Source organism: Oncorhynchus kisutch, linkage group LG14 (genome assembly GCF_002021735.2).
Source record: "Oncorhynchus kisutch isolate 150728-3 linkage group LG14, Okis_V2, whole genome shotgun sequence".
Classification (NCBI taxonomy): domain Eukaryota; kingdom Metazoa; phylum Chordata; class Actinopteri; order Salmoniformes; family Salmonidae; genus Oncorhynchus; species Oncorhynchus kisutch.
Window position 1 is genome coordinate 23,286,430 of NC_034187.2, and position 10,051 is coordinate 23,296,480.

At 41.6% G+C, this 10,051-nt stretch overlaps 1 protein-coding gene across 1 annotated transcript; it reads right to left on the reverse strand.

Annotated features, from left to right (window-relative positions):
* Positions 1 to 978: 978 nt before the first annotated feature.
* On the reverse strand, positions 979 to 5,644 carry LOC109903205 (growth/differentiation factor 6-A). The gene is made up of 2 exons (XM_020499852.2): positions 5,207 to 5,644; positions 979 to 2,279 (listed from the first exon to the last, which is right to left on the reverse strand). Exons 1-2 carry the CDS (start codon positions 5,532 to 5,534, stop codon positions 1,282 to 1,284), a joined length of 1,326 nt encoding a protein of 441 aa, XP_020355441.1. The 5' UTR covers positions 5,535 to 5,644; the 3' UTR covers positions 979 to 1,281.
* Between the last annotated feature and the right edge of the window lie 4,407 nt (positions 5,645 to 10,051).

Below are 10,051 nucleotides of genomic sequence, written 5' to 3' on the forward strand. Positions count from 1 at the left end.
AGAGACTCTCAATGACCGGCTATGAAAAGCCAACTGACATTTACTCCTGAGGTGCTGACCTGTTGAACCCTCTACAACCACTGTGATCATTATTATTTGACCATGCTGGTCATTTATGAACATTTGAACATCTTGGCCATGTTCTGTTATAATCTCCACCCGGCACAGCCAGAAGAGGACTGGCCACCCCTCATAGCCTGGTTCCTCTCTAGGTTTTTCCTAGCCACCGTGCTTCTACAGCAAATCAAATCAAATTTTATTTCACCTGCAATCACCTGCATTGCTTGCTGTTTGGGGTTTTAGACAGGGTTTCTGTACAGCACTTTGAGATATCAGCTGATGTAAGAAGGGCTATATAAATACATTTGATTTGATAACTCCAGAAAATGGGTGATGTTCTCTGTCTTGCTCAAAAGATTAATAATAATATCCAGATTGCTCACAACACGCAGCATTTATCTAAAAACCTCTATTTTAACCATGTCCAAGAGATGACGGTAGTGTCTTAAGTAAGACGTGTGTAGGCTATGTGCTGCAATTGCAAACTGCAATATACAAAAGTCCTTTTTGATTGTGTCCTCCCATACATTTGAAATTTTGTTTTTTGGTAAGAGCAAGCACAATGGGAGCAGTTTATTGGACAGATGTCTTGTGAGATGTAATAATTGACTTAATGCTATTTTGAGTTTTCCATATAGGCACACAAATGTACTCTAACACTGTTATCATAACACTATAAATCTGGGCTTGTTTTATTCATCCCAGCAAATTCTGTCTGCTGCTCAGTAAATTCAAAGCTAGGGCTGATGTTTTATACACTACTAAAGCAGTGTTCTAGAACCAAAGTCAGAAGCATAGCAGACATTTACTGAAGTTGACAGCATCGAACAACATGCAGAGCCATGGGGACAGAGAGAGAGAGACTAGAGAGAGCCAGAGCATGTTGTGAGTAAAAAAAATGCTAAAGAGCTCAAGAAATAAAGTGGCAGCTCAATGACATCTTTTAATAAATTAAGCAGCAAATAAGATTATGTTCCCCTTAAGCAGAGGCAGATCAGTAATGAGCATACTTGTCTGTACTTTTTTCAACAAATCACAAAATACAGCTGGTTTAGGGGGAAGAGATAGGGGGAGGCGAGTGTTAAGAAGCGCTTTAAACCACCAACGTATTTTCCCACAAAACATTCAAACTCCGCTCTTTGCAAGCCCCAGTCCAAAATTCCAGAATGACGAGACTAGCGCCACGCAAGACTAGCACCACCACCCCTCTCTGTTGCTATGCTACCTGCAGCCACAGCTCTCCACCACCATGTCCTCATACTGCTTGTAGACCACATTGTTGCCAGAGTCAATGTAGAGGATGCTGATGGGACTGAGTTTGGAGGGGACACAGCAGCTGGGCGGGCTGGATTCAGGGTCCATAGAGTTCATAAGTGTCTGAATGATGGCGTGATTTGTTGGCTCCAGGTGTGAGCGCAGCGGAAAGTCGCACACGCCCTCACAGTGGTGCGCCTCGTAATCCAGCGGTGCGATGATCCAGTCGTCCCAGCCCAACTCCTTGAAGTTGACATGGAGCGGCCTACGGCTGCAGCGAGTCTTCCTGCGCCCTCCACCTCCCCTTCCTCCTCCTCCTCCACCACCACCTCCCCCTCCTCCCCCACCAGCTCCGCCTATAGATCGGCCGGTGAGGGCAGTCCGGCGTTGGCGTCGCCTGGGTAGGTGACCAATCACATCACCAGAGAGGTCCGAAGGGTCCAGAAAACCCAAGTCTCTTCGCACTGCCTTCATCTGATCCCTGATCTCCTTGAACAGGTTCTCTTTCCTGCGGGTGCGAGAAAAAGCCACCAGCAAGGCCCTCTCCTGGGGCTGCCGAGACCGGCGTCCCAGCCCTACTGTAAGAGGGTTGGCTGCCTCTTTGGTCAACTCCGAAACAACCAGCAGGTCAAAGCAGGCCACAAGGAGGTCATTGCCCGTTGCTGTCCTGTGGCTCCTCCGCTGAGCCTTCACGCTGGCCCACACGTCAAATACATCCCATTTGGGAGGCTCGCGGTCCAGAACATCGACTGTCCTGGAGTCCAGCAGCCGTCTCCCAGAGTTCCCCTTAGAGGAACATGTGTAGAGGAGGAGGCGATAAAGGTTCCTGCCCCACGTCAGCATAGGGAGGCGATCCAGCGGTGGCTTTCTCAGGATCCTCAGTTCTGCCTCCACGATCTCATCTGTCCTGGACAGGCTGGAGAGGTCGAAGAGATAGCGCTGGCCACTTCCCCAGGAGGAGGGATCTGTAGGGGAAGAAAACACAGGCTCGTCATTTGAATCTCACACCAACACATACACAGTTATTAAAACACAGTTACTCAAAAAGAGGGTGGTAAACGAAATCAAGCACTGGACGTCAGCCGACTTAAATCTCTTTGAGTGTCTGTGACCATATGTAAACAAGTATTCAACGTTTGGCAGAAACGCCCCTTTGGTCAATTGCAGTGGCTTTCTAAGGTGGACATGCGGCCATGAAGCGCTGTCTGTGTGTGTCCCCCTCGGTAGGAATACTGTTTGGGCCTGAATCGCCTGAGTCCACATGCAAGCAACAGAGCTGACGAAAGCCGCAGGAGCAGGCCAGGAGGAAAGCACTTGGCTGACCTCTAGTCAGGCCCAAGCCCTTGGCAGAATGCACTAATTACACTGATTGAGTGAGCGGAGGGCTTGGCGAGACACTGGAGAAATTTAAACTGAAGTGGCCTCAACTCCCTCTCTTCCTCTGTCCATAGTTATACATTTCAGAGGAGTGGTGGCTTTCGAGATTTTAACACACCAAAGTGATGGGAATGTAATGTAAGTTTAGTGTAATGTTTGGATTTCATAACGTTCTGGGTGCACATACAGCTGTAATCCACAAACCGATAGCAACCTGGCACTCACCTCCTGATGAGGTATCACATACATGAAAAGGAAAGACAGTAGAATCTTTAAATAATTTCTATGCATCTCTAATGTGTTAGTCAAGTCCACGTCCTCCTCTCCACTGATAATTTAAATAGGCACGTAACAGCTATTCACCGTATGTCAACCATACCACAGTTGCAACCATGTGGCAGAGGGGAAAGCTTTATAAGAGGGAACAGACTGTTTCAAAAGTTTTGATGTTGACATCCAGCCCAAGCATGAGGTCCTGGGATGCAGTGCAACCTGAGGACAAAACCACAGTTCCATGGTAAAACATGAAGGGACTTTCTTCTCCAATACAGATGAGTACCATAAGAATCCAAGGCCAGATTGTGGCATCATGTCATTGATGCATTATTGAAGGGACCTCAAAATAAAACATAATTGTGCACAGTGAGGCTCCTGCTGGAAAAGAACACACAAGGCTTTGGTGAATGCAGAGGGTCTGTAACAGTTGTCCCCCTGTGAGAAAGACCAGCCAGGCAGGCTTAAGTGGAATACCCAGACAATGAAAGGTGAAGGGCGCAGCACTATCCTAGCAAATATCCGCTTGCTAGACAAAACAATGACATAACCCAGACAATGCTGTAGTCTCAGTTTATAAAAGATGCTAAAAGATTACCTGGATTCTTTTCATCCCTTCTGTGTTTACATGTACCTGAGGTGAACTTGCCCTCAGAGTTTTATTGGGTCAAATGAATAAGAAAATCATTGCAATACATTCAAAATCACATGCAGGTGCACATTGCCCCCCCCCCCCCCCCCCCAATTTAAATAAATAAATAGATGGAACTAAATGACATCAATAAAAAACTATAACATTGTTGTAATACTAGCCGCTGACTCTGAAACCAAAATGCTAGAAATAACTCTTCAGGGATATAAAATTATAGTTATTGTATAATTGATTAATTTCAATTATATTGCATCAAGACAGAAAATATATTCATGCCTTTTATGGAATCTACCTGCACTTTTACCTCCTAATTTTGTTTGGAAATTAAAACAAGTTTGGAATCCCCAAAAAGACAATGTAAATGACTGAACTCCTTTGAAAAAAATAACACATTACTTAACACACAGTATAACATGTTTTGAGAGGGAGTAGAGAAATAATGATTTGCCACAGGTCCCTACAAACAAAAATTCTAATAATCGTTGTTGTTAGTATTATATTTTTCATTTTTGTTGTTGTTGTTATCATTTATAGGTTTAAATTATCCTAAAACATTGTTATTTATATTACATACAAATGTATTCCGAGTCCTGACTAACAAATTGCACAATGCAAAAATTCACAATAGCCCAATAGAAAACAATAGTTTTGGATATACTGTAGTTAAGGGATATGTGTGTTTTGGACATAGCTAGTTTAGTGACTTGTTCTTGCAATAAAATGTTATGGAATAGGCCTACTGAAAGAGTATATTTATTAAAACGAATATTCTGTGACAATCTTTGAACACCAGTTTTAAATTACAAGTATCTTTTTTTATCAGCAACACCTGGACTGGGGGAAAGCAGGCCTTTTCGAAGTGTTTAGCTCAAGGTGCCCGTTGGACTGGGGGAAAGCAGGCCTTTTCGAAGTGTTTAGCTCAAGGTGCCCGTGAGGTTTATACATCGCAGATGTTGGAAATCGGAGACATTTGCCTACATATTTAGTTCGAAGTATTTCGAGTATTTCCCAAATAAATGTGAAACAAATGTACTATACCTTCCCAAATAATGTTTCATTCGTAGCCTACATTACTTTCGACTTTTCAATAAGTCATTGTTGTCGGAATGTGTAGGCCTATAGGGGCGCATTTTAAATTAATGCATTCATAAATAATGGATGCTGAAGAAGGAAATTGTCAAGCAATTCGCTGTTAGGGTTTTTTAAAGATATTGCAATTTATGTTTTTTGAATGATGAGTTGCGATTTTAATGAATTAATATGGAGAAAAAAAGTGAATCCTATGACAGACATTTTTGCAAATATACCCAAAGCACTTGTTGCTTGTTGCCTTTGCAGTCTCGTATTTAGCATATCCTTTTCCAACGTGGGCTAGTCCACAGGCTGAGCTATAATACAGCAAATGGCACTGTAGATATTTGGATAACTGATTGATTATAGGCTAACCAATTAATCACATAACTTATTAAATGCAGTATAAACAGCTACATGAATAGCCTTCATACCCAGAATAAATGACAACTATCATGGTTAACAGTCTACCTCGCGTAATACTAGTAAGCCTAGGCTACTGATATCACTTTCACCCACCTTTTCCTTGATCCACGAAACTGGTCACCGTGTTCGCATGTCTTGCGGAGCGAGGAACACTGCTGTTAAGACCTCTTCTCTCTATTTCAGAGAGTGTCCTGTATAGCGATACCATATAGTCATGGGGGACGATAGTATCATTTATCGGAGGGTCTTTCCTGGACACCGCGATCGGCTTTCTCCGACTCTGCTCATCCAGATGTGAAACAAGCCCGTTATCATCTGCGCTAGAGGGGTACTGCAATGATCCAAGTACCGCTGCCTCCAGAATATTCCCAAAGCACAGGGAAAACCATAGCAAAGGAGCAGCAGCCCTAATAGGATCCATTTTCAGTGGTCTATAGCTGTAAATGAGAAAGTTGGACGGGTTTGATTACTTTGGAAACTCCCCTTTGCTCTTTAGATTGTGTTAATATCATGGATTTGGCTGACACTGAGTGGCTACATTGTCTTCTCTATTGCACTGTGTTCAAACAGCGCCCCTAGCGAGGATCAGCAATTGTAAGCTACCTTTTAAATCAAGACGCTTGTGTCTCCCCCGTCCTTTCCACAGACAAAGTGATGAGCTACACATATTTGGTAACACTTTATATTAATAAGGTAGGTAGGTCTAGGATTTATTGAATCTATAAACTCTTAATACATCGTGTATATAGGGTTTATTAATAGTTTATGAACCTGTAATAAACAGTTAAAATACATTGGTAGATTTGTGTTGTTGTTGCCAAATAGCAGTAGGCTAGTGTTAAGTACTTCAGTAAAAATACTTTAATGTACTGCTTAAGTATTTGGGGGGGGGTATTTTTTAAAACTATTTATATTTTCGAGTACTTTTACTTCACTACATGCCTGAAGACAATCATGTACTTCTTACTCCATACATTTTCCCTGACACCCCAAAGTCCTCGTTACATTTTTTATGCATAGCAGGACTGAAATTCACGCACTAATCAAGAGAACATACCTGGTCATCCCTACTGACTCTGATCTGGCGGACTCACGGACTCATGCAACACAAATGTTTCATTTGTAAATTATGTCTGAGTGTTTGAGTGTGCCTCTGGCTATCCCTAAATTAAATAGATTTGCTTAATATAAGGAATTTGAAACGATTTATACTTTTGATACATAAGTAAATTTGAGCAATTACATTTACTTTTGATACTTAAGTATATTTAAAACCAAATACTTTTAGACTTTTACTTAGTATTTTCATTGGTGACTTTCACTTTTACTTGAGTCGTTTTCTATTAAGGTATCTTTACTTTTACTCAAGTATGACAATTGTGTACTTTTTCCTCCACTTTCAAATAGTGAGCTTATGAATGCACTGTAGCCTATTGATTAATAACCTGTTATTATTTCCAGTGCACACAGCTAATGAACATGTATTAGTTTATTTATAGATGTATAAATATATGGACTTAACTAATAATTCACCATTAGGTCTATGGGCCTATACTGAAACAATTTTACATTAGCCTAATTTCAATGTAAATAGTTATACATTTTCAGTTATTTATAAATGCTGCCATATGTATTGGATTGGAAAATTAGCCATAAATATTCTGATATATTTTGCGCAAAATTAAGTAGGCCTGTTAATAGAAATAGCTGCAGTTGACATACACAACCAATTACAACTTTGTAGGCCTTGTTACTGCCTTAGTTTTTCCACATACAGTGCATTCTGGAAAGTATTCAGACCCCTTCCCGTTTCCATATTTTGTTATATTACAGCCTTATTAAAACATGTATTATATTTATTTTGTTCTTCATTAATCTACACACAATACCCCGGAAACAGGTTTAAGAAATGTTTGCAAATGTATTAAAAATAAAAACAGAAATACCTTATTTACATAAATATTCAGACCCTTTGCTATGAGATTCGAAATTGAGCTCTGGTGCATCCTGTTGCCATTGATCATCCTTGAGCTGTTTCTACAACTTGATTGCAGTCCACCTGTGGTAAATTCAATTGATTGGACATGATTTGGAAAGGAATACACCTGTCTATATAAGGTCCCACAGTCGACAGTGCATGTCAGAGCAAAAACCAAGCCAGGAGGTCGAAGGAATTGTCCATAGAGCTCTGAGACAGGATTGTGTCGAGGTACAGATCTGGAGAAGGGTACCAAAACATTTCTGCAGCTTTGGCGGTCCCCAAGAACACAGTGACCTCCATCATTCTTAAATGAAAGAAGTGTGGAACCACCAAGACTCTTCCTAGAGCTGAGGAGTGGCTTCCATCTGGCCACTCTACCATAAAGGCCTGATTGGTAGAGTGCTGCAGAGATGGTTGTCTTTCTGGAAGGTTCTCCCATCTCCACAGAGTGACCATCAGGTTCTTGGTCACCTCCCTGACCAAGGCCCTTCTCCCCCGATTGCTCAGAAACATGCGTGAATTTCACCATTTTTGAAACTGAGCAATTGGGGGAGAAGGGCCTTGGTCGGGGAGGTGACCAAGAATCCAATGGTCACTCTGACAGAGCTCTAGAGTTCCTCTGTGGAGATGGGAGAACCTTCCAGAAGGACAACCATCTCTGCAGCACTCCACCATTCAGGCCTTAATGGTAGAGTGGCCAGACGAAAGCCACTCCTCAGTAAAAGGCACATGACATGACTTGAAGTTTGGCAAAAGACCCCTAAAGGACTCTCAGACCATGAGAAACAAGATTCTCTGGTCTGATGAAACCAAGATTGAACTCTTTGGCCTGAATGCCAAGCGTCAAGTTTGGAGGAAACCTGACACCATCCCTACAGAGAAGCATGGTGGTGGCAGCATCATGCTGTGGGGATGTTTTTCAGCGGCAGAGATTGGGAGACTAGTCAGGATTCATCTATAAGTCTTTGCTAGGTATAGCAAAGTCTGTGCTAGGTATCAGCTCACTGGTCACCGACCCGTAGCACACGCTCCAGCAGGTATATTTCACTGGTCATCCCCAAAGCCAACACCTACTTTGGCTACCTTTCCTTCCAGTTCTCTGCTGCTAATGACTGGAACGAATTGCAAAAATCCCTGAAGTTGGGACTTCAGTGAGACTTATATCTCCCTCACTAACTTTAAGCATCAGCTGTCACAGCATCTTACCAATCACTGCAGCTGTACACAGCCCATCTGTAAATAGCCCATCCAACCAGCCAACTACCTACCTCATCCCCATATTTGTTTTTGTTTTTCTGCTCTTTTGCACTCCAGCATTTCTACTTGCACATCCTGATCTGCACATATATCACTCCAGTGTAAATTGCTAAATTGTCATTACTTTGCCACTATTGGCCGATTTATTGCCTTACCTCCTTACTTCATTTGCACCCACTGTATACAGATTTTTCTATTGTGTTATTGACTGTAGGTTTGTTTGTCCCATGTGTAACTCTATGTTGTTGTTTTTGTCGCACTGCTTTGCTTTATCTTGGCCAGGTCGCAGTTGTAAATGAGAACTTGTTCTCAACTGGCCTACCTGGTTAAATAAAGGTGTTCTCAACTGGCCTACCTGGTTAAATAAAGGTGTTCTCAACTGGCCTACCTGGTTAAATAAAGGTGTTCTCAACTGGCCTACCTGGTTAAATAAAGGTGTTCTCAACTGGCCTACCTGGTTAAATAAAGGTGTTCTCAACTGGCCTACCTGGTTAAATAAAGGTGTTCTCAACTGGCCTACCTGGTTAAATAAAGGTGTTCTCAACTGGCCTACCTGGTTAAATAAAGGTGTTCTCAACTGGCCTACCTGGTTAAATAAAGGTGTTCTCAACTGGCCTACCTGGTTAAATAAAGGTGTTCTCAACTGGCCTACCTGGTTAAATAAAGGTGTTCTCAACTGGCCTACCTGGTTAAATAAAGGTGTTCTCAACTGGCCTACCTGGTTAAATAAAGGTGTTCTCAACTGGCCTACCTGGTTAAATAAAGGTGTTCTCAACTGGCCTACCTGGTTAAATAAAGGTGTTCTCAACTGGCCTACCTGGTTAAATAAAGGTGTTCTCAACTGGCCTACCTGGTTAAATAAAGGTGAAATAAAAAATATATATAATAAAAAGGATTGAGGGAAAGATGAACAGAGCAAAGTACAGAGAGATCCTTGATGAGAACCTGCTCCGGAGCGCTCAGGACCTCAGACTGGGGCGAATGTTCCCCTTCCAACAGGACAATGACCCTAAGCACATAGCCAAGGCAACGAAAGTCTCTGAATGTCCTTGAGTGGTCCAGCCAGAGCCCGGACTTGACAGTGCTTCAACAAAGTACTGAGTAAAGGGTCTGAATACTTATGTAAATGTGATATTTCCGTTTTTTATTTTTAATACACTTGCAAAAAAATCTATAAACCTGTTTTTGCCCTCCCTGTCATTATGGGGGTATTGCGTGTAGATTGATGAGGGGGGAAAACAATTTAATCCGTTTTAGAATAAGGCTGCAACATATCAAAATGTGGAAAATGTGCATACGATGCCATCTGCTGTTTCATTTAGGGTTTGCATTTCAGAACATTATTTTAACTTGCACTCAAGACATCTCTTTTTAAACATAGGTAACATAACAATTTCACCATGTCTTGCCCATATACGTAGCTATATGCTTTTGCCTTTTGGTTTTCTTACCATTTTTTTGTGTGTTTTGTTGTGTTTATGTATGTTATGTATTGAGTATACATTAACTTAGGCTATAGTAGGCCTACATAGTATTATTAGTAGGCTAGTATTAATAGGTGTAATTAGAATTAGTAGTATTGTTATAGGCTTGTATTAGTCATGCTAATATTATTATTACTATTGGGTATTATTGTTAGGTTGTTATTCATATTATACAAAGGCATTATAACAGGTGTATGAGCCGACCTTATATGTTCA

Bases quoted from the DNA above. Each gene is read 5' to 3' on its own strand.
- LOC109903205 (XM_020499852.2), bottom strand. From the start codon at position 5,534: ATGGATCCTATTAGGGCTGCTGCTCCTTTGCTATGGTTTTCCCTGTGC. The intron at 2,280-5,206 runs GTGGGTGAAAGT...CTTCCCCTACAG, and splicing joins TTTCGTGGATCAAGGAAAAG to ATCCCTCCTCCTGGGGAAGT.